Source organism: Talpa occidentalis, unplaced genomic scaffold (assembly GCF_014898055.3).
Source record: "Talpa occidentalis isolate TD23 unplaced genomic scaffold, MPIMG_talOcc4v2.1 talOcc4.11, whole genome shotgun sequence".
NCBI classification, from domain to species: Eukaryota; Metazoa; Chordata; class Mammalia; order Eulipotyphla; family Talpidae; genus Talpa; species Talpa occidentalis.
The window spans coordinates 42,453,018-42,476,022 of NW_023601104.1; the positions used below are offsets into that span (position 1 = coordinate 42,453,018).

General features: G+C 49.8%; 1 protein-coding gene and 1 non-coding gene across 2 annotated transcripts; both read left to right on the forward strand.

The window, feature by feature from the left end:
- Nucleotides 1–4,688: 4,688 nt before the first annotated feature.
- On the forward strand, nucleotides 4,689–21,201 carry LOC119238086 (mast cell protease 3-like). Its single transcript, XM_054692870.1, has 6 exons — nucleotides 4,689–4,823; nucleotides 5,794–5,983; nucleotides 6,445–6,580; nucleotides 6,753–7,016; nucleotides 7,185–7,322; nucleotides 20,794–21,201. The coding sequence occupies exons 1-6, from the start codon at nucleotides 4,763–4,765 to the stop codon at nucleotides 21,199–21,201; spliced, it is 1,197 nt and encodes a 398-aa protein (XP_054548845.1). The 5' UTR covers nucleotides 4,689–4,762.
- On the forward strand, nucleotides 19,234–19,397 carry LOC119239672 (U1 spliceosomal RNA). The gene has a single exon (XR_005123949.1). It is a non-coding gene; the product is annotated as a U1 spliceosomal RNA (small nuclear RNA).
- Nucleotides 21,202–23,005: the final 1,804 nt, after the last annotated feature.

The window sequence follows — 23,005 nt, forward strand, 5'->3', positions numbered from 1 at the left end:
GAAACAAGAAAGAACTCAAAGAAACAACCTAATCTCGAAGCTCAAAGATCTAGAAAAAGAACAACAAAAAAACCCCAAAACCAGTAGAAGAAAAGAAATAATAAAAACCAAAGCAGAAATAAATGAAATTGAAACTAAAAAAACAATCCAAAAGATCAATGAAACCAAGAGCTGGTTCTTTGAAAAAATCAATAAAATAGACAAACCCCTAGCCAGGCTCACAAAGGAAAAAAGGGAGAAAGCACAAATAAACAGGATCATCAATGAAAGAGGAGAAATCACAACGGACACAGCAGAAATCAAAAGAATAATCAGTAACTACTATGAACAGTTATATGGAAACAAGTTTAACAATCTAGAGGAGATGGACAAATTCCTACAACTCTACAATCACCCAAAGCTAGATAAAGAAGAAATAGAACACCTAAACAGACCAATTACGAGCAGCGAAATTGAAATGGTAATCAAAAACCTCCCCAAAAACAAAAGCCCAGGACCTGATGGATTTACAAATGAATTCTACCAAACATTCAGAGACGAATTAGTGCCTATCCTCCACAAACTCTTCCAAAAAATTGAGAAGGAAGGGACAATACCAAACACGTTCTATGAAGCCAACATTACACTAATACCAAAACCGAACAAGGACAACACAAAAAAGGAAAACTACAGGCCAATCTCCCTAATGAACACTGATGCAAAAACCCTCAATAAAATTTTAGCTATCAGAATCCAACAATGTATCCATAAGATAATTCACCACGACCAAGTAGGATTCATTCCAGGGACACAAGGATGGTTTAACATCCGAAAATCAATCAACATTATCCAACACATCAACAAAAAGAAATATAAAAACCATATGATAATATCAATAGATGCTGAGAAAGCTTTCGACAAAGTGCAACACCCATTCATGATAAAAGCCCTTGAAATTCTTGGGATACAAGGAACATACCTCAACATCATAAAGGCCATCTATGACAAGCCAACAGCCAGTATCATTCTCAATGGTGAAAAGCTGAAAGCAATTCCATTAAGATCTGGAACAAGACACGGCTGTCCATTCTCACCACTGCTTTTCAATATAATACTGGAAGTCCTAGCCAGAGCAATAAGACAAGAGAAAGACATCCAAGGAATCCAAATAGGAAAAGAAGAAGTCAAGCTATCACTATTTGCAGATGATATGATAATATACATAGAGAACCCCAAAAACTCCACAGAAAAACTAATTCAACTCATCAATCAGTTCAGTAAGGTGGCAGGATACAAAATCAACACGCAAAAGTCAGTAGCCTTCCTATACACAAACAATAAATCTGAAGAAGAAGAAATCAAAAAAACCATCCCTTTTTTTATTGAAACAAAAAAAATCAAATATTTGGGAATAAATCTAACAAAAGAGGTAAAGGACCTATACAAAGAAAACTATAAAACACTGTTAAAAGAAATAGAAGAAGACACAAAGAAATGGAAAGACATCCCCTGCTCATGGATTGGAAGAATAAACATTATTAAAATGGCCATCCTTCCAAAAGCAATATACAGGTTCAATGCTATTCCAATCAAAATTTCAATGTCATTCTTCAAAGAAATAGAACAATTATTGATGAAATTCATATGGAATCACAAAAAACCCCGAATAGCCAAAGCTCTCCTGAAAAAAAAAAGAAGGGAATGGAGGCATCACACTCCCAGACTTCAAACTATACTACAAAGCCATAATCATCAAAACTGCATGGTATTGGAACAAGAACACACACACACAGACCAATGGAATCGAATAGAAAATCCAGAAATAAACCCACAGGTTTATGGTCAACTAATCTTTGACAAAGGAGCAAAGACTATGCATTGGAGCAAAGAAAGTTTGTTCAATAAATGGTGCTGGGAAAACTGGGTCGCTACATGCAAAAGAATGAAGCTTGACCACTACCTCACACCATACACAAAAATCAACTCAAAATGGATTAAAGAACTAGACATAAGACCTGAAACCATAAAATATATAGAAGGAAATTTAGGCGAAACACTACGTGATTTGCACATCAAAGACATCTTTACAGACACATCACCCAAAGCAGTGATAGTGAAGGCAAAGATAAACAGCTGGGACTACATCAAATTAAAGAGCTTCTGCACAGCAAAAGAGACAATAACAAAAACAAAGAGAAACCCCACCAACTGGGAGAACATTTTTGCACCCAACACTAATGATAAAGGACTGATCACAAAAATCTGCAAAGAGCTGATGAGACTCAACAACAACAAAGAAAATAATCCCGTCAAAAAATGGGCAGAAGAGCTAAAAAGAAACTTCTCTGAAGAGGAAATGAAAATGGCCAACAGGCATATGAAAAAATGTTCAACATCACTTGTCATCAGGGAAATGCAAATCAAAACTACCATGAGATACCATCTTACACCAGTGAGAATGGCACATATTAAAAAAACTAGCAACAACAAATGTTGGCGAGGGTGTGGAGAAAAAGGAACTCTTCTGCACTGTTGGTGGGAGTGCAAACTGGTCCAACCACTAAGGAGAGCTGTGTGGAGATTTTTGGACCTACTAAACATAGAGCTTCCATATGATCCAGCAATTCCACTCCTAGGTATTTACCCAAAGGACACAGAAACATCAATTCCAAAGAACACCTGCACCCCTATGTTTATAGCAGCACTGTTTACAGTAGCTAAGCTTTGGAAACAACCCAAATGCCCAAAAATAGATGACTGGATCAAGAAGATGTGGTACATATATACCATGGAATATTACTCAGCATTCAAAAAAGATAAACACATGCAATTTGCAGCAACATGGATGGCGCTGGAAGGGATCATGCTCAGCGAAATAAGCCAGAAAGAAAAAGAAAAATACCGGATGGTCTCACTCATAGCAGGAATCTAGAAAACTTAAATAAGGGACCAGGAAAATGAATAACTATAAGAAAGTTAAAATCAAAATCAACAAAAAACTATGAACCAGAGACACTTTTAGGGGGGGGGGGGGGGGGAGGGGAGGGATTGGGGTCAGAATGGGGGGGGCTGCAATTGTATGGGGAATATAAAAATAAAATTTATTATTTAAAAAAATAAAAAACAAAATTAACAGGCAATATAAATCAGAGACATTCTGCAAGGGAAGGGGAGAGAGAGGGGTCACAGGGGAGGGAAGAGCATAAGGGACTATGGCGATGGTGCACGGATGAATTGGTGGTGGGAATTCTACAGGGACTATACCTGAGAGGAGAAAGCATAGAATGTACAAAAAGAATGATGTAAAACATACACAAAATAAAATAAAGTGATGTCATTAAAAAAAAATGTATGTCATGGCACTCTAGCATCTCTTTCCTAGTTTTTAGAATTTTTACTTGCAATTAATTTCTACAGTTTTTCAAAAATTTTAAAAAGAAAACAAAATTATAAAGTCATTTGATTTCTCATTACTTGTTAATAATCATCTTTAATGTCCTGAGGGATGACCCAACATTTCCCTCATGTGTATCTGTAGCCCTGCTTGTTCTATTCTGGTGGGAGGAGCACAGAGGAACCTTGCACTATGTGGTATGTTGTGTTCGGCTTCTTTCATTAGCTCAATGATTCTGAGGTTTATCCAGAGGTCAGAGATCACCAATAGGTCAAGTTCTGGTCTCCGGTGCCCAGCATGCTGCCCACTTCACATGGCATTGGCAGCTTAGCAATCTAACTTCCTTGGGAGATGCCATCCCCTGCCAGTCTTAGCCCATGTGCTTGAGTGGGACCCACCCTCGTGCCCCCAAAGCAGGAAAGACCAGGCTTGTCAGCCCATGGACTCAACTTCTAGGGCCATAGAGACTTGCTATTTAGGTCAATCAATATCAAGGACCAGTTTTGGTAAAAACAAAGGTCGAGAGAGATGGTCTCAATCTGAGCATTTGCAATTTTATTTATTTATTTATTTTTAAAGATTTATTTATTTATGCATACAAGTGCTGGGGTACAGGCCAAAGGAGGGGGGGTGAGAGAATTCACCAGAAACAGAGTGAGGAACAGAACAGACTGTTCTGACTGAACATACAATGCTTAGGGGAGCAGTGGGCGAGACAGGAAAGGTCCGCTGTACCATGTGGGTTACTCCCTGGCTGGCCAGGGATCGAACTTGTGCTGCAGAGGCTGCGGATTGCTTCATAGATTGTGCCACCAGGGAGGACCTGAGCATTTGCAATTTTAAAGGGTGTGAAATACCCCAAGGAATGAAGCTTGGATGAGGCAGGGCTGCTGTCTGGATAAAGTGGCTGTGGCTGTCACTGACTTGTGCTCCATGGCCTGCACTGCTGTGTCTGCATCTGGTGGCAGCACAGCAGGGACTGCACCTGCCCTGAAAAAACTATCCTGAAGGACTTGGCAGGATGGAGATGAAGGGCGGTGTTTCTGTCACTAGGGACTTGATTTCTGGGGCTCTGGCACCTCTACCGTCAACACCACCTCCTATTTCCCAACTTAGCCTCGGGTTCCTGTCAGGGTTGGAACAAGTGATCTTTTTTGAGTCATCAGCTGTGGGTACCTATGTGGCCACTGTGGGCCCTCATACCCCCCTACCCCCCAGGGAGCGTCACTTGACAGCATGTGTGGGGGCGGGGCAGCCTTCATAGAAAACCTTGTAGGATGACGCACCACAGAACCAGAAAGGAGCCCCAGCTCACTGTGCCCACCTGCTCCTCCATCCTCTCCGGGGAAAGGACGCCCCAGTGGCTCCACTGAGCAGCCTCCTGGGAAGATGCAGCCACTCCTGCTCTCGCTGCTGCTGGCCTGTTTGCTGGCCCCCATGGCAGAGGCAGGTGAGTGACCTTCCCCATCTCAGAGGCCACAGGTCCCCTGCCCCTTCTGCATACGTGGGACCCACCTGCCAGGACGTTCTGACCCCCGGCTCCTGTCCCATATCAGACCCCAAGATGGAGCTGGATAAGCTGCCAGCAGGACCGGCCAGGCCAGGGCTGTTCTCAAGAAGAGCCAGTGGTGCTGTCTCCTCTCCCAGTGCCACCAGCCCCTGCCATCCGGAGAGTGGAGTCTCCCTGGAAGTGCATGCAGAGGGTGGGACACTGGCAATGACAAACAGTAAATCCCCCTGTCAAGGGCAGCAAGGGCCTGGCTCTGGGTCTGGGACCAGACACCTGCTTAGGAGAGAAGACACCAGACCTGGTGACACTGTCCCCAGAAGACTGCTTTGCCTTTGCTCAGCCCAGGGCCCCTCATTCCCTTTTTCCAACTCTGCTTTTCTTCCCAGGTCCTTAGCAGCTCCCCTCTTTCCAAGGATGGGCCACTCTTTGGCAGACCACGGCTTCTCTGCTTTCCAGAATCCCCCAGCACTAGCCCCTCCAACCCTTCTTCAGCCACATGGGATTCCTGCAGTCAATGATCATGGGCACCGCTGGGTGTCAGGCCCAGGAATCAGGCTAGACAACATCTAGGCTCTGCACCTCAGCTTGGGCTCTAGAAAGCAGCACTGTCAGAGATGGCACAGACTCACAGGGGCCTGGAAACTACATGACATTAAAGAAAACCAGGAGAGGAATTTTCCAGAGCCTGGAGCACTTTACTGTCCTGACACAGCTCTGCTCACCTCCAGCTTTGGGTGAAGGCAGAGCACAGGCTAAGCAGAGGGGCTTCCCTTCTCTGGGAGGGGAAAATGGAGGAGTCTTGAGCACCCCCACCGGCCCCAGGCCACCCTGGCTCCCAAATTCCCTGTAGTGTGAGCAACAGGGCGGGTGCAGTGAGTGGATGCACAAGCAGACCAGACATTTCCTTCAGGAGAGATCATCGGGGGACATGAGGCCATTCCCCACTCCCGACCCTACATGGCATTTCTATGGATATCAGGTCAGAAATCTGAGAGCTGGTTTGGTGACAAATTCCAGCCATTTCACAACAAGAGGCGTGTTTGTGGTGGTTTCCTGATTCGAGAGGACTTTGTGCTGACAGCCGCTCACTGTAAAGGGAGGTGAGGAGCAGCCACAGCCCACACCCTCCTGAGAGCCCCACTTCTCCCCAGGAGCTCCCCAGCTTCTAGGAGTACATGAGCCAGAAGAGTCCCCAGAGGTGAGAAATGTGTAGGCAGCTGGTGGGGAGGAGCCAGGGTAGTGCCAGCTGGAAACCTGCAGGGAAGAGAGAGTGCTCAGCCCTGCTGGCTTTAATGCTAGGCCCAACTGGGCATCAGATGCAGACTAGTGCAATTTTGCACACCTTCCTGAGGTAACTGACCTCTGTGATCCACGGCGCAGTTACCAATAGCTCTAGAATACTCCTTCAGTTACTGAGAAGCAGAGGGCACAGACAGATGAGCCCTGATTCCTCTGTTGCCTCCATTTCCCCTCAGATGCATCCCTCCCTGCCCCGCCTGTTCCTGCCCTGCCAGACCTTGGGCTGTATCTCCTGTGACTTCTCCCTCTGCTCTGTGTGCAGCTCAATCACCGTCATCCTGGGAGCCCACGACATCACCATGCAGGAGAGGACCCAGCAGGTCATCCCTGTGAAGAGAGCCATCCCCCACCCAGATTATAATCTTTGGACCAAAGCCAACGACATCATGTTGCTGCAGGTTGCAAATCTCTCCGTTGGTCCTGACATTTAATCCTGGGCTGTTCGTATCCCCTGTGACCTCATTCCCATCCTCTTCCCAGTTATGACCCTTCAGTGACCCTTGTGAGAAGGCAATGACTGTCTTGTGGGTCAGCAGTAGATAAGGTTTCCTTTCCTTTTCTTTCTGTCAGCTTCAAGGGAACGCCACGTTGAACACCAATGTGAAAACCATCAGGCTGCCCAAAAAGAAGAAATCAGTGAAGTCGGGGAAGCTGTGCACTGTGGCCGGATGGGGGCACTCAGGCGTCAATACCCAGCTTGCACATAAACTGCAGGAGGTAGACCTTGCAGTTCAAAAGAACAGTGTTTGCCTCCGTTTCATCAAAGACATACCTTACGACAACAGCATCCAGATATGTGCCGGAGAGCCAGAAACAACTAAGTCTACATTTGAGGTGAGCTCACCAGCACTGACCATGCCCAACCCTGGGTGCAGCCAGGCTTTGAGGAGCCCTGGGCCTGATCTCACCCACAGCCCCTATCAGAGACCCCCACCCATGGGGCAGTGGGAAGGTCAGGACCAGGAGAAGGCCCCGCTCAGTTCTTCCTCCATCTGCCCACAGGGTGACTCCGGGGGCCCCTTGGTGTGTAAAGAGGTGGCTCAGGGAATCATCTCCTACGGGTCCCAGGATGGGACGCCTCCATGTGTCTTCACCAGGATCTCAAGCTTTGTGCCCTGGGTAGAAGAAACAATGAGACAAGTCACACTGCAGGGACCAGGCTGAGGTGCCAGGGACTGAGCCATCTGTCCTCTCTGGGACAGGCTGGAGCAGCACTGGCCGGTGGGGGTGGGGGGGCTGCCAGGGGCTTCACAAACTTTCATTTCTAGAGGGAATCATTGACTCCTCCTGTTTCTCAAATTGCCCTACAGCTTATAGCTTCATGAGTAAATTTTTTCTTCTATTTTTTCAAGAACCTCTAAATCCTTTCCCTAAGAACGTAGTTAGAAAGTACCTCTTTTGAAAGCCTCCGCCTTAGAGAAGATTGGAAAGTAGAAGAATGCTGAATTGTTTGCACTGACGAGAGTGCTTACACTGCGGGGAAGTAAATTCTGGGCCTGAAAGTAATACAGATTCCTCAAAGGCGTGATCGTTCAATACAGAATGTATAAATAAAAACTTGAAATTTCTGCAACTACCTGGAGATGATCCTCATTCCTGCTCCCCGTGTCTCCTCCTGCTTTTGTCCTGTGTCTTCAAAAGATGCTGCTCCTCTAACAGAAGTGGGCCTGGCTGTTAGGCTCATCCTGGTCTCCATCACCTGCTGTCCAGCTGGGGAGCGTGAGGGCCGCTGTTTGCTGATGCTGCTGGTCACGGGTGCAGGAGCCTCAGACATACGGTGTCAGGATGGAGGGGTCTAGTGCCCGTGAGGGGAGCATGACAGTGTTCACCCCCCTTACCCGGCGCACTGGCAGCTTTTCTGCAGGGGAGCCCTTCCTGTGTCTTGGGGGGACAGGCCCCAGAGCCCGAAGGGTGCTAAGTGACCTAAACGCAAACCAAGCAGATCACTTCAAGGGACCCAGGGGTGATTGGCTTCTGTCCAGTGACTGTCAAGTCCAGGACTTCTGTTCAAATCTGTGGGCTAAGAGAAGCTCTTTGTCACAGAACACTTAGATTTGGAAAAGGGAAATATGAACCTTCTCAAAGTATGAGTCCGGAATGGTGATAAGACAGGAAACAGGGCTATTCAGGTGTGTCCAGCTCCACTGCTCATAAGGCAAACCCAGTCGACCTCTCACCCCAGCCAGGACACCCCATGTCCTGACCCCCGGGCCCTCTAAGCACAGGCTCTTTGGCTACTGCAGCGGGGTCAGCTGCTCGGGGGCAGGAGCCGGCTCTCCCAGAGGCCTGGAACTTGCCTGCTGAGCGATCACTCGTGGTTTCGTGAGAATGGAAGAGAGCCAGGAGCGGGGGCTGCTGGGGTCCCAGCCTGTGCTGGCTGCCACCCCGGCCTTCACTTTCTTGTCCTTTCCTGAGCGTTCACCTCAGACTCAGCAGGCCCTGCACACACTGTGACACATTTAACTCTGTTCACACCTAGCCCACGCACCTCATGTGATAACACCCAGCATTACTGAGCTGTGTGGGTACAGGAGGCTGTGAGGCCTCTGAGCCTTGGTTCTCCTTCCCTGACAGGTATCTCCCTTAAGAGTGTTTTGATATCTTATACCATCCCAGAACTTCAGGCTCTCATCACAGCATCCTAATAGGAGTGCACAGATGACTCCGAACTGAGGCAAGCATCTTCTCAACAACATGGCTGAGTCCTGTGGTGAAATGAAACTGGTCAGGGCCAACTTCTGGCCCCTTATGCCTATAGATTCTGATTTCAGGCAGGACATAAGACAGTGATAAGACTTAGGGATATCAGTTGACAGCAGTAGAAGCAAATGCCATGTGTCACTGTGGGAATGTCCTGTTACTGTGCTAGTGTCACCACCTACAAGGAATGGTGACATGTGAGAGGTTATCATGGCTCTAGGAAATGTCCCTCATGGGCCAGGATCAATATTCTGTGGGGAATGTGGGGAAAGAACATCAGGACAAAAAGAAGAAAATGATTTTTAATATACTTTAAAATATATTTAAGAAAAGGAACTGTGTGATCTAAATGAACTTTTCCATCAGGATAGGGAACCTTTCTTCTCTAAGAGAATGAACTGCTTACATTAGCAAGGTAAACAGAAACTATATTCTTCAGCAACACTTTATCTTTCCCTAGATTCCTTGGCAATCTTGGAAACAGTGCATTTGCAGAGCTTGGATAAGATCACCGATTTTGGAATCAGACTCCTACATTCTAACCCTTGCTCCCTCTCCACGCTTATGACATGAGCGAAGAGGAAAAGTACTTTCCCATGTCAGTATCTCACTGTCTCATCTGTGAAATGAAGAAATGTCAGTAGCTCCCTGAGAGGGTAAAGTGGGGATCTATAGTCAGGGATCAGTGTTAGGCAGCATTACGATGTGGCTGACATTTTCTCATTTGCTTTATAAACCGATTAATCACACCAGTGCTCCAAGTACATAAAGCAAACATAGAGAAAATCAAGGGGAGAAATAAACAATTCTCTAGAAATTGTTGGAGAGTTCAATAATACACTTTCAATAGTGTGTAGAACCTTTGGGCAGAAAATTAACAAGGAAACCAGGAGTTTGAACAACACTATAAATCAATTAGACCAAACACATATACCAACACTCCAGCCCCAAAAGAATATATATTCTCTCAAGTGCATGTTCTCTCAGGAAGCATTCTCCAGGATAAGTCATAGGTTGGGTCATACACATTTCTCAGTGAGTTTTAAATACTTTGAATTAGTTAAATTTATAATAACTAAAATGAAATAATACAAATAATCTTCTCCAACCTTAATGAAATGGAAGTAGAAGTCAGTAATTCATGGAAAACTGGAAAACTCACAGACATGGAATCAAGTAACACAGTAACACTCTCTTAAATAACAAAAGGGTCAATCAGTGTAACCCACCACAGTAATAGAATGAAGGGAAAATACATGATCATCTCATAGATGCAGAAAATTCATCTAACTACATTAGTTTCAGCAAACTAAGAATAAAAGAGAACTTTGTAACATCATAAAATGTGTTTACTCAAACCCAAAATCTTTCATCCTATGCAATGGTAAAAGACTGATATTAGGAGCCAGATAAGTATGTCCACTTCACCACCACTATTTGACATTGAATTCAAAGTCCTGGACAGAACAATTCTACAAGACAATGAAATAAAACACATATAAATTGGAGAAAATGACGTAAACTACCCAATGGCAGATGACATGACTATATATAGAAAATCACACCCCATTAGCAAGATAAATTAAGTAAATTCATGGCAGGATACAAGCTCAGTTTCTGTCTATACACCAGAAATAAATAATCCGAAAAAGGAATTAGTACAATTCCATTTCCAATACAATTCTCCCAAATAAAATGCCTAATTCCAAATATAACCAAGGAGGTGAACAAATTTGAACTCGCTCTGTAGTGGAACTTATTTAAAATTAAATTACCTTTCTGATTTGTGTTAATATATGTTCATGAAGAAAATGGAAAGTAGGAAGGAAAAGTGTCATTCATTTCAATCTCCCACAGACAGAGTGTTACATAAGCACTGAGTTTTAAATCCTGGGATCGTATGAGATCTACAGTGCCATTTTCTTTGAGCTCACTAAACCCATCAACTGAAGCCTTTTCTCCATGTTCTTAAAAATGTATGTCAATGGCACTATAATCTCTTCCCTATTTTTTTAAATTTTACTTGCAACTAATTTCTACAGTTGCTGGAAAATTTTAAAAACAAAACAAAATTGTAAAGTGATTTGATTTCTCCTTACTTGTTAATAATCATCTTTAATGTCCTGAGGGATGATCCAACATTTCTCTCATGTGTATCTGCAGCTCTGCTTGTCCTATTCTGGTGGGAGGAGCACAGAGGAACCTTGTACTATGTGGTATGTTGCTCAATGATTCTGAAATTTATCCAGAGGTCAGAGATCAGCAAAAGGTCAAGTCTTGGTCTCTGGTACCCAGCATGCTCCCTACTATGCATGGTAATGGCAGCTTAGCCATCTAACTTCTTGGGAGAAGGCGTCCTCTGCCAGTCTTAGCCCATGTGCTTGAGTGGGATCCACCCCTGTGCCCCCAAAGCAGGGAAGACCAAGGATTGTCAGCCCATGGACCCAACTTCTAGGGCCATAGAGACTTGCTATATAGGTCAATCAATATCAAGGGCCAGTTTTGGTAAAAATGAAAGGAGAGAGAGAGAGAGAGAGAGAGACCACCTCACTCTGAGCATTAAAGGGATGATAAATAACCCTCAGGAAGGAAGCTCAGAGGAGGCAGGGCTGCTGTCTGGATGTAGTGGCTGTGGCTGTCACTGACTTGTGCACCCACAGCCTGCACAGCTGCGTCTCCATCTGGCCGTAGCACAGCAGGGCCTGCGCCTTGGCTGAAGAAACTATCCTGAAGGATTAGCAGGATGGAGATGAAGGCGTGTGGGCCTGTCACTTGATTTCTGGGGCTCTGGCACCTCTACTGGTCCATACCACCTCCTAGTCCCCACCTTAGCATCAGGTTCCTGTCTGGGTTGGGACAGTAGTCTTTTCTGCGTCATCAGCCGTGATGTGGCCACTGTGGGTCCTCACACCGCCCAGGGGGTGTTACCAGGCAGGAGGTGTTGGGGTGGGCAGCTTTCATAGAAAACCTTGCAGGATGACAGGCCACAGAAGCAGAAAGGAGCCTCACTGGGCCCACGTGCTCCTCCATCCTCTCTGGGCGAAGGATGGCCCAGCGGCTCCAAAGAGCAGCCTTTCTGGGAAGATGCAGCCACTCCTGCTCCTGCTCCTGCTGCTGCTGGCCTGTTTGCTGCCCCCCAGATGGTGTCTTTTGAGGTGGAAATGATTCTCAACTTTGCATGGACTTCGTTGGGCTTCCCTTGGAGGCCGGTCCGTCCCCCCTCCCTGTGCCGGGACCCCCTTCCGGCCTCCTTCCCTCCTCCCTGGCAGGGAGGCAGAGTTGGGGAAGCAGGGCCTGTGACTGTGGGCGCACTGAGGAGGGCAGCGTCTCGCGTCTGCTCACCCCGTCCTGCTCTTGGGCCGAGGCCCGGGGTTTGTAGACAAGGGGGTAAAAAGGGGGAGATGGCGAGTGTCGGCCAGGGGGTGCTAAGAGGGTTCGGGGAGTCCTGGTGATGCAGCAGCTGGAGCTCGGGGGAGGCCGGGCAGGGTGCGTGCGCCCCAGCTGTGCCTGGAGCTCCCCCTGGCGTCCGCTGGTCGCAGGCCGGGCGGGGGCCTAGGGCGGCCAGAGAGGCCTCTGCTGGGGGCGGTGGGGGAGAGAAGCCCTGGCCTGGGGCGGCGTCCAGACCGGCGGGCAACCGCTGTCCTCGCAGGGAGGGAGCTGGTGGTCAGGGGCTGCCCTGAGCCGTTCTCTCCCTCGTGATTCCAATGGCGCCCATCTCTCATACAGCTCAGGCTGTGCTCAGCTTCACAATGAGAACTGGGGGACCGTTTCAGGTCATCTTCATGGGTGGGCCCGGGTTGGGGGCGGGGGTGGGGGGAGGTGGGTGTTACAGAAGGCGCTCTCGGGCTCTGGCCAGCCCCTGCAGGACGAGTTCCACTCCCCCAACACCCCCCCCCCGCCCCCCAGGGAGACCTCCGTGGTCTCCCTGCTGCCCCCCTCAGCTGTGGATTTCAGTCCGTCTGCCAGTTCTGCTCCCCACTCTGTCTCTGGTGAATCCTCTCACCCCCACACCTCTGGCCTGTACCCAAGTTCTTGTATGCATAAAGAAAGAAATCTAAAAACATCAAGGAGGAAACGTGTAACTAAAGAAGCGTTTTATGATGAATCTGATGTTTTGGTTTGAGCCGCTGGAGCACAGCTGATGCAGGTACCAGGCACTGGTCTCTCAAATAGGAATGAAGGAGTGGGTCTCCCCCAGCTCTTGCAGTACCCCCCTTGTTTGACAGGTTTGTCTTCTCCCATTCCAAGGAGTTGAGAAAAGCAGCCTAGAGCTCACCCATCTCATGCAGACCCTTTCCCTTCCCCTTTGCAGACCCTCCTCTTCCCCATATTTGTTTCACCTGTGCCATATTTGTGCCACATTTGTTTCACCTTTGCACGAAGACCCCTGCCCTCTGCCCAAGACAGGACGGTGGTCTGTCAAACATGAGTCTGCTGCCCTTCTCGTTGGTCCACAAATTCAACCACTTGCCTATTCCCCAAACTTGGTTTCCTTTCATTGGCTGAGGGAAACTGAGGCTGGTGTTCAGTACCAATGGGGCAGGCCAGAGCCAGGAACTGGATGCCACTTGTGCTCTGCCAGCCTCAACTCTGACTTCCCAGGGATGGAGCAGTTGCCCCCGCCGCCAGGCCACCCTGTCATCGCCTGGGCATCCAGGGTGGCTTCCTGATCCCCTTGCTCCGAGGGAGCGCCCTCTCTTCAGAGGGAAGGAGAGTCCCAGCAGCTGTGGGGTTTCTCCTCCCGGGGAACTTTCCAAGTCCCCCTCAGGAGAGGCACAGCTCTTCTCTGCCCCCTTGGAGGAGATGGAACCTGGGTTGAAAACCGCAGTGGGTCCCCTGGCATTTGGTGTCAGTTCCTTGGGTGCATGCCAAGCCCCTGGCCTGCACACATTTGGGAAGAATCAGAGTCCCCCTCAGGGAGGGAGTCCAGTTCCCCTCAGTTTGGGAGGGAGTCTGTGAGTCTTCCTCAATTTGGGGCTCCTTTGGAGTGGAGTGGGAATTGGGAAACATTGGGTATTTTCCTTGGTATTTGGAGTTTCCCGTTCATTTTTGGAAGCCAGGGATTTGGTGAAAATTGTGTGAGGTGCCATATTTGTTTCATCTGAAAGCCCCGTGGGGACAGTATTAACTGAGTTGGGGACCTGTAGCTGCCAACCCATGTCTAAGAAGCAGCTCCTGTCACTCTTTCCCTGCAGGAGCCCAGGAGCAGCTGACAGTGGGGAACAGACTGATGCTTTCCTGCGGCAGGCTGCACCTCCCATGCTGTCTCTTGACATGGTCCCGGCATTGGGGGAGACTCCCGAGAAGTGGGGAGTTCCTGTGCCCCGCCCCCAAAGAGGGAAAGTTATACTTCCCAGAAGAGGGGAGTTCTTGCACTTCCCAAAGAAGATCTGAACTAGGGAGTCTCCATGGCAATGCCTTCTAATGCTCTCCTCTTTGTTCTTGGTTAATGCAAAAGTAAGTTAGTTAATAACTGGCATGTGAAAACCTAATTCGGACCCAGGTGACAATTGGTTCATTGTTCTTATGCATGAACTATCACAAAAGAAGTAAAAATTGTTAAAGATATAGTTAGGAAAGAAATGTTTCGGCCCTGAGAACTATGGAGAACAAGCTGCCCTGAACCAGCTGTGCTTGGAAACTATAGCCTATCCTTGGGGGTACCTGTTTGTGGCAACAATACATCTCCTGGTGTATGCGTAAGGCCAACAGTTCGCAGGGTGTGTGGAGGTTAGGAATATCTAGTTAAGAGTTAGACTTCAGTAGAACTTACATAGATTTGATAAGTTGTTTTAGATCACTTTGAAGTAATTGATAATAGGCTAGATTAATCTAGTGCTAGAGAATGGGTTGATTTTAGTAATATAGCATAACAATGGACTTTCATGTCTACTCCAAAATCAGGAAGGCTTGACAGGATGATTGATTGTTACTAAACATTGTACTGTCTTAGACAATGGATGATGCTAGAAAAAGAGTTGTACCTAGGAGAGTATTTGTCTCTGCTGATTTACTTAATCAGATTAAAAAAGTGTCCTTTTGTAGTATAAGATCAAGAGGGTCTTTGTATATTCATGAGAAAATATGTAATGATGGTTTCTGTTCTGCTTTGCTGATGTAATCTCACCGCTTGCCTTAAGGTATAAATAAAGACCTGCTGAGACCCTCAGTAGGAGATACTTGTGCGAACTAAAGTGTTTGTGTCTTCCTCACTCCTACCTCGCTCCACTTCCCCTCAGCCCTCCGAGAGAAAACTTGGCCAATGCCATCCTCTCCTCTCTGAGACCCCTGACACAACTTCTAGCTGGGGCTGGTCTCCAGCACTTTCCTAACACACAAGCCAGGCAGTAAGCGCTCCTTTTCCACACTGGCTGGCTCAGGCCTGACTTCCTTTTGACTCTCCTCTTCTACAGTCTCCCCCTGACATCCAGGGTGAGTTCTGGCGCTTTGGCTCTAGGCACCCTAGAATAACCCTGGCTCTGTGGACACTGGCAGGTGGCTGGAAGGGCTGGGTTGTCCCCATGAGAGCAGTGGGCCTGGACCGGGCCTTCTCCTTACCTTACTTGGCCCTCACTTTGTGCAAATAGCTTTGTGAATATGAATGTTGTGCCCATGTAAGGAATTCAAACAAGGGTCTGCAATCAGGTCTTGGTTATTTAAAAATTTGGTATTTTTTCTTATTTTTATGTGTTTAATCAGAAAGCTACTTCAGCATCTACCAGTCACTGTAAGTAAGCTGAAGAGTGTTCTCCGCTTGAAGGAGGCCTTTTCTTCCTCTGAATTTGCTGGCCTCTCCGATCACACTCGGGGACTTCTGGCATCAGGCTCAGTTGGTTTTGTCAAAATTACTTGGACTTTCTAGTCAGCTATAAAGGAAGCTTGCCAGTTGGTTGGAAAATTTCTAAACTTCTTATTGGCCATTAAAAGTGACAGGTTTCATTAAAAATCTAAGTTTCTTATTTAAAATAATCAATTTAGTCATCTAAAACTACATAGTAGGTTTCTGTAAGCGATATTCCTTGTCAAATTTCTGGTAAGAGTCTAAGAACAAACAAAATGCAAAGTAAGATCTTAATCTGTCTCTTCTCCTGTCCTTCTCATGCCCCAGGTAGAAGGTATCTTTTATCTTGCCTAGGACCAGGCCTCCTCTGAGGTCAAACAGAAACCAGCACTTTGCAAAGCAATTTGAATTTTCTATGCTTGTCTTTAAAATTCCAATCTTGGGCTCTAGAGGTTTTAAAATGATTGAAATGGGATACTTATTAGAACATGTAAGGACTTTAGTTTCCCTCTCATATTAGAAACCTCCTTGATTACCAAAAACAAACAAACAAACAACTTAAATGGCTATACCGACTGAACTTGAAAAACGTAAGTTGTTTTAGGAATTAGTCTGTCTTCGTATTGAAAAGGGATGTAGTTTTGGTCAAACTGTCCACTCATCCAAAAACTCTTCTAGGGACTTTAGGAAAAAGGTGGCCATAATAAGTGATAGGGAATTTTCTGCCCCACTATCTTTAGAACCTAGGGGCATTATACAAATATAACTTGAAAAATGTTTTCATATCTGAAGGAGTTAGTTCAAAACGAATATTTAAAAGTAAATTAATTACTGCTGTTGGTAATATTGGTAAAATGACTATCTCTAAAAATGAGTGCAAGTGGCCCAGATTCTAAATGAAAGAGATCTCTATGTCTGTGTCTTTGCCTTTATGTCTTTTGTCTCCAGAGGGTTGCTGTGTTAAAATTATTATAAATTGAGCCTAGATAAATTCTAATTAAAAAAGAAACAATTTTTGAGATGGAGATCTAAAATTTTTGTAAACAGAACCTAGTTCAAAATGTAATGATTTAGGGCCTCCCCGGTGGCGCAGCGGTTGAGCGCTGGGTTGCGAAGCTGCCCATGGCCTCTGAGGCGCCTTTGGATCCCTGGCTGCTCCCCGGCCACCGGAGGAGGGTCCCACATGGCGCACAGAACTCTCCTGCCGCCCGCTGCTCCCCTCAGCAGTGTACTTCGGTCCTTCTGCCTACTCTGCCGCCCCCCCCCCCTCTGGCTCTGGTGAATTCTCTCACCCTCCCGTGCTTCTGACTGTACCCAGTGCATGTATAAACAAACAAAACAAATAAATAAAAAAAAAATGCCTTTAAAAAAAAAAACATGTAATGATTTAGGGCCTCCCTGGTGGCGCAAGGGGTTAAGATGCAACCCATGAAGCAATCCTCAGCCTCTGCAGCACAGGTTCGATCCCTGGCCGGCCAGGGAGCAACCCACATGGTGCAGCAGACCTCTCCTGAGTCCCCCGCTGCTCCCCTCAGCAGTGTATTTCTTTTTTATTTATTTATTTATTTATTTATTTATTTATTTTTTAATATTAAATTTTATTTTTATATTCCCCCATACAATTGCAAATGCCCCATTCTGACCCCAATCCTTCCCCTCCCGCCCCCCACCCCCCAAAAGTGTCTCTGGTTCATAGTTTTTGGTTGATTTTGATTTTCACTTTCTTATATTCATTTTCCTGGTCCCTTATTTAAGTTTTCTAGATTCCTGCTATGAGTGAGACCATCCGGTATTTTTCTTTTTCTTTTTGGCTTATTTCGCTGAGCATGATCCCTTCCAGCGCCATCCATGTTGCTGCAAATTGCATGTGTTTATCTTTTTTGAATGCTGAGTAATATTCCATGGTATATATGTACCACATCTTCTTGATCCAGTCATCTATTTTTGGGCATTTGGGCTGTTTCCAAAGCTTAGCTATTGTAAACAGTTCAGCAGTGTATTTCAGTGAGTCTGTCTGTTCTGTTCCCCACTCTGTCTCTGGTGAATCCTCTCACCCCTCCACACCTTTGGCCTGTACCCCAGTTCTTGTATGCATAAATAAATAAATCTTAAAAAAAATGAAGAGCGTGTGTATTGATTTCCTGAAAGACTGCATACTGCGCATGCTCCTGCACTTCTTCCCACTTGACAGCATAGGGAACACGGCATGTCTAGAAAAACATACTGTCTACCAAACCTGACTAACCTTCCGGAGACCACATGGGCAAAGAAAATGTAAACAAATGAAATACTCACTCAGAGAGATGACTAGCCGGAAAAACTGTGATTTTCAGTGGGGAAAGGTTAGCAATAAACTGCAAGAAAAACAAACTCTACAATCTAATTTTATTTTTTAATTTTAAAAATTTATTTATTTATATACAAAATTTATTTATTTATTTATTTATATTTATTGATTTAAATAAAATTTATTTATTTATATTTATTTATTTATATTTATTTATTTATATACATACAGAAACTGGGGTACAGGGCAGAGGTGAGGGGGGAGGTGAGAGGATTCACCAGCGATAGAGCGGGGAGCAGAACAGATGGACTGACTGAAATACACTGCTGAGGGGAGCAGCGGGCGAGTGAGGAGAGGTCTGTTGTGCCATGTGGGTAGATGCCTGGCCGGGATTCAACTTGTGCTGCAGAGGGTACCGACTGCTTCATAGTGCCCCGTCTTTACCCCTTGTGCTACCCAGGAGGCCCTTCAATCTAATTTTATTTTTTTTTAAAGATTTATTTATTTATGCATACAAGAACTGGGGTACAGGCCAGAGACAGACTGGGGAAGAGAACTGGCGATTGACGGAGATACATCGCTGAGGGGAGCAGCAGGGGAGAGAGCTGCGCCATGTGGGCTGCTCCCTGGCCCCAGGGATCAGGTGGCTGCAGGTGCCTTCATAGTGCTGCGTCTTAACCCCTTTAGCCACCAGGGAGGCCCCTAACGTTCAATTTTAGTTGGGAGAGTCCAGGACTTCGCCTGGGTACTCTCTACTTATTATTATTATTTTTTTTTAATACACGCACAGGGTACAGTCAGAAGCGCGGGAGGGTGAGAGAATTCCCCAGAGCCAGAGCGGGGAGCAGAGCAGGCAGAAGGAGCGAAGTGCACTGCTGAGGGGAGCAGCGGGCGGCAGGAGAGGTCTGCGCAACCTGTGGGGTCGAACCGTCACTGAAGAAGCAGCGGGCAGCTTCGCAGCCCAGCGCTCAACCGCTGCGCCCCGGGTACTCTCCACTTTCCTAGCACCGTTGTGGAAAGCACCCCGACCACGCGCATGTGGGGCGTGGCGTATGTAGATGAGCAGCGCGCGGAGGAGGCTGGGCCTGCTGCGCTGGGCCCTGCGCGAGCTGGTGTGGGGGCGCCCGTGCCCCCCGGAGCGCTTTCGGGCCGGGCGAGGTCGGGGCGAGGTCAGGGCGAGGGCCGTCGCGGGCGTCGGGGCGGGCGGGCGGCGCGAGGCGAGCGACCGTGTGTGAAGAGCGAGGCGAGGGGCGGGCTGCGGGTGTCGGCGGGGCGAGCAGCTCATACTTACCTGGCAGGGGAGATACCATGATCACGAAGGTGGTTTTCCCAGGGTGAGGCTTACCTATTGCACTCCGGGTGTGCTGACCCCTGCGATTTCCCCAAATGTGGGAAACTCGACTGCATAATTTGTGGTAGTGGGGGACTGCGTTCGCGCTCTCCCCTGGTTATCTGTGACTAAAGTAAGAGTTTCGGTCTGCGGTTTTACTTTTACTGTTTTCAGTTGTGTTGATTATGGCTCTTTCCATCTTAAGGTTCTGGCTGTCTTTTTCAGGGCGGGTGGGATTCTCATGAAACTGTAAAATACTTTCTGCGCTTGTGTTTCCTAAATTGCGTCACGTTGTTTTTGTTTAGTGGTGTTTGAAATGTAGTTGCTGAAAGAAGCAACCTCCGCAAAGTTTTAAGGATACTGTTCTCTAGGTTTCTCATTTTTTGCAGGATTCGTGATTCACAATCAGTGTTTCAACAACATGCCCAGTAAACAATACGCCCATTGAAGTCTCTGGAGCTCGGGTTACAGCATACTGTTAAATTTTTTATTTTTAAAGATTGATTTATTGGCCCTCCCTGGTGGCACAAGGGGTTAAGTCGCACACTGTGGAGCTGTCTGCAGCCACAATAGCACAAGTTCGATTCCTGGCCGTGTATTTCAGTCAATCTGCCTCTTCTGCTCCCCACTCTGTGGTGAGCCCTCTCAGAAACCCCAAACCTCTGGCCTGTACCCCAGTTCTTGTATGCATAAATAAATAAATCTTTGAAAAAAGAAAAGCCACCCCACAGTGCAGGCTGGAGCACACACTAAACCCCTCATGGTTGTGAAAACGAGAAGCAGCGTCAGGAACAGCTGCCAAAGAGAAAAGTCGATCAAATGGAAGATGATCTCACCCAGTTGGAGCAGGCGGTGACACTTGAAATGGATTCTAACATGGGAACCAAGATGATGGGAACCAAGATGATTTATTTTGGGGGGTGATGTGCTAGATCCCTGGAATATTTTGCTTAACTACAAAACGGAATGTTGTGATGAAAACACATGGAATGTTTCATGTGAAGTTAAATATACGGTAAAGCAGGAATCTCAGCATAAGACAGAGAGCACTTGAGCTGCCCTGAAAGTTTCTGTGCATTTCAAGTCACTGTTAAGTCAGTTAATTTCTCAAGGTCTCTCCCGAAAAACACAAGACACTGCGATCCTTTGCGGGGCGGCCCCCAGCAGATCCAGGGCACGCACGGTGGGGGGCTCAGGGCCAGAGCCGGGGTCTGTGGCTTCCAGACAGCCGCTCAGGCTCGGGCGCCGGGGCCTCTGCGGCATCACCTGGGCCTGGAGCGCGGCAGGCGCTGGGGCCTGGAGGGCGCACACCTGGGGCGCAGGGCGGCGCATATAAGGGGGCGACTCCGCGAGCCGGCGGGCTCCTGCCCTGCAGCAGCGAGAGGGAACCCGACTTCGCGGGAACGCCAGCGAGAGCCCAGGAGAGTCCAGATGCCCCGGGGTCTGCCCGCCCTGCGGTCCCCCGCCTCACCCCGGATCCCGGCCCCTCCACCTCCGCCCTCCCGCCCTGCAGCCCCCACCTCACCTCACCCCGGATCCCGGCCCCTCCGCCCCCGGCCCGCCCCGAAAGTCTGGATTCGCAGGGGCCGGGAGCCTCTCCCCGGGGCCTCCTGCCCGCCGTGCCCCCGGGCGCCGAGCTGCGCTGTCGGGGAGAACGCGAAAGTCCCAAGCCAGCCCCCGGGAGCCCCAGGACCCTCTGCCCGTGTGCCCGGAGCCCCCGGAGCCGGCCCCGCAGCCGCCCCACGGCCGGCCCGGGCGGCAGGACCCGGCGCAGACGGGCACGCGGCCTCCCAAGGCCTCGGGCAGGAGCGAGGGGCGCGGCTCCTCTCTGCGGCCCCCGGACCCGGCGCCACGTGGGACGGTGCACCCGCCGGGGGCGCCGCGGACGGACTTAGCCCGGCTCAGAGCAGGGCTGGGGTGAGCGTCCCCCAAGCTCTGCCCGTGGGGAGGGGACGACCCTGGAGGCGCCGCGGGCCCCCAGAAGGCGGACGCGGCCCGGGAGCTGCCGGAGGAGGCCTGCGGGGAGGGAGGGAGCTGCCGGCGGGGACCCACCCGCTCCCCGGCGCACCCCACGGAGGGCGGGGGCTCACGGCCACGCCAGAGGCTCGGGACGGGGCGGGGGGCGCCTTCTCATGGCGCCGGGGACAGGGGGAGCGAGGGGCCCCACTGTGCCCCCGGAGAGGAGAGTCGGGGTGCCTTAAGCGGCGTGGGGCGGGGGGACGGTTTCCGCAGCAGGCGGGAGAGTCTCAAAAAGCCGCTCAGACCAGCCAAGGCGGGCGCCGAGGCCGGAGCCCTGCCCGTGGGGCGCGAGCCGCGGGGCTCCAGGAGCAGCTGCGCCTCCTCGCGGCACCTGTGGGCGAGGCCCGGGGCTGGAGCCTGAGGGTGAGGGCGGAGGAGCCTCCGGGGCGGCGGGGGACGTGGCCTGTGGGGCGCCCGCGGGGAGCTGGTCTCCAGGGCCTGGCGCGGGGGCCGCCGGCCGCGGGGTGACGAGACCTGGAGCGGCGGGGACGGCAGTGAGCACCCCTGGGCTGCGCGGTCACCCCAAGAGAGCTGAGTGTCTCAGACCTCAGAGTGCGCGCAGCTGGGGGTGGGGTTTGGGGTGTGGCTGGCGCTGAGCCCGCAGCCCCGAGAGGCCGGAGCCGGGCGCCCCGGCACGGGACCGCGGAGGCGCCCAGACTGAGCGGCGGTTCCCCTGCGGGGAGCGGGGCTGTGGGGGGCGGTCGGGAGCGACCATGGGCGGGGCCCGCACCCGGGCGCCTCGTTCCGCCCTCGGGGGCGCCCTGTCTTAAGGACGGTCTCCGCTGCGTCTGCGGTGATGTGGTGCTCGGTTGCGCCGCTCGGCTGTGCGGGCCACGGCCGCAGGGTCCCGTGGCCAAGAGAAGCCAGGTGGGGACCGTCCAGAGACAGCAAACGGCGGGGTGGAAGGAGGGCTACGGGAAGCTTGCTTCCTTTTGGGGTTTGCGCCAAACGCCTTTGTGGCAACCTGCAGCTGGGAAAACTGGGGGCCTTGGGAGTGTGGGCTTCGCCTCGGCGGCCTGCGGGTGAGCGCCTGGGGAAGGGGTGGGCGTGCTCGCGCGGGCACCTGAGGCTGGGGGCTGAGATAATAAAGGCTGCAGTAGGGAGCAAGGAGCGAAGGGGAACAACCAGAGCATCGCCGCTGGAGATAAGGTCCCGGGAATGGGGGTGGAGGACCCCGGCCCCCCCCAAGGGGTGCGCCCCCTACCGGCGGTTCTGAAAATGTCACTTGCGCCTGCGCAGTCGGGTGGGTGGCTCTGGCTCACCTGGGGCGGAGCCTGGGGCTTCTCAGCGCTTCTGGGCCAGGTGAGGCCTCTTCCCCTTCAGTGATGCGGGTTGCCCAGGGCTTGCGCGCCGGCCTATTTTGAGATTTTGGCAGGGGGCGCGGTCATCGCTTGTCTGTGGCTACAGGGGGTGTCCTCCCTGAGTGACCTTGCCCCTCCGCCTAGGGCGTCTTGGGGGCACAGCCTGACCCTGGGGGTGTGAGTGCGAGCGGAGGGTGCAGGTGTCCCTCTACCCCCCGGCTCGTGTGGCCAGGGCCAGGGGGTGCTAGGAGGGTTTGGGGAGTCCTGGAGATGCAGCAGCTAGACATCAGCGGGCGGGCCCCCCCTCTCTGCTTGGAGCCCCCCCTGGAGTCTCAGGGTCGCGGGCAGGGCGGGGCCTTGAGCGGCGCTGCCTCTGCTGAGGGCAGTTGGGCAGAGGCTCTGGCC

What these genes read in the sequence shown, in the direction of transcription:
- LOC119238086 (XM_054692870.1), top strand. Translation starts at nt 4,763, where the DNA reads ATGCAGCCACTCCTGCTCTCGCTGCTGCTGGCCTGTTTGCTGGCCCCC. An exon ending in GGCCCCCATGGCAGAGGCAG is followed by an intron (nt 4,824 to 5,793) that starts GTGAGTGACCTT and finishes CATTTCCTTCAG; the next exon opens with GAGAGATCATCGGGGGACAT. An exon ending in ACGACATCATGTTGCTGCAG is followed by an intron (nt 6,581 to 6,752) that starts GTTGCAAATCTC and finishes TCTTTCTGTCAG; the next exon opens with CTTCAAGGGAACGCCACGTT.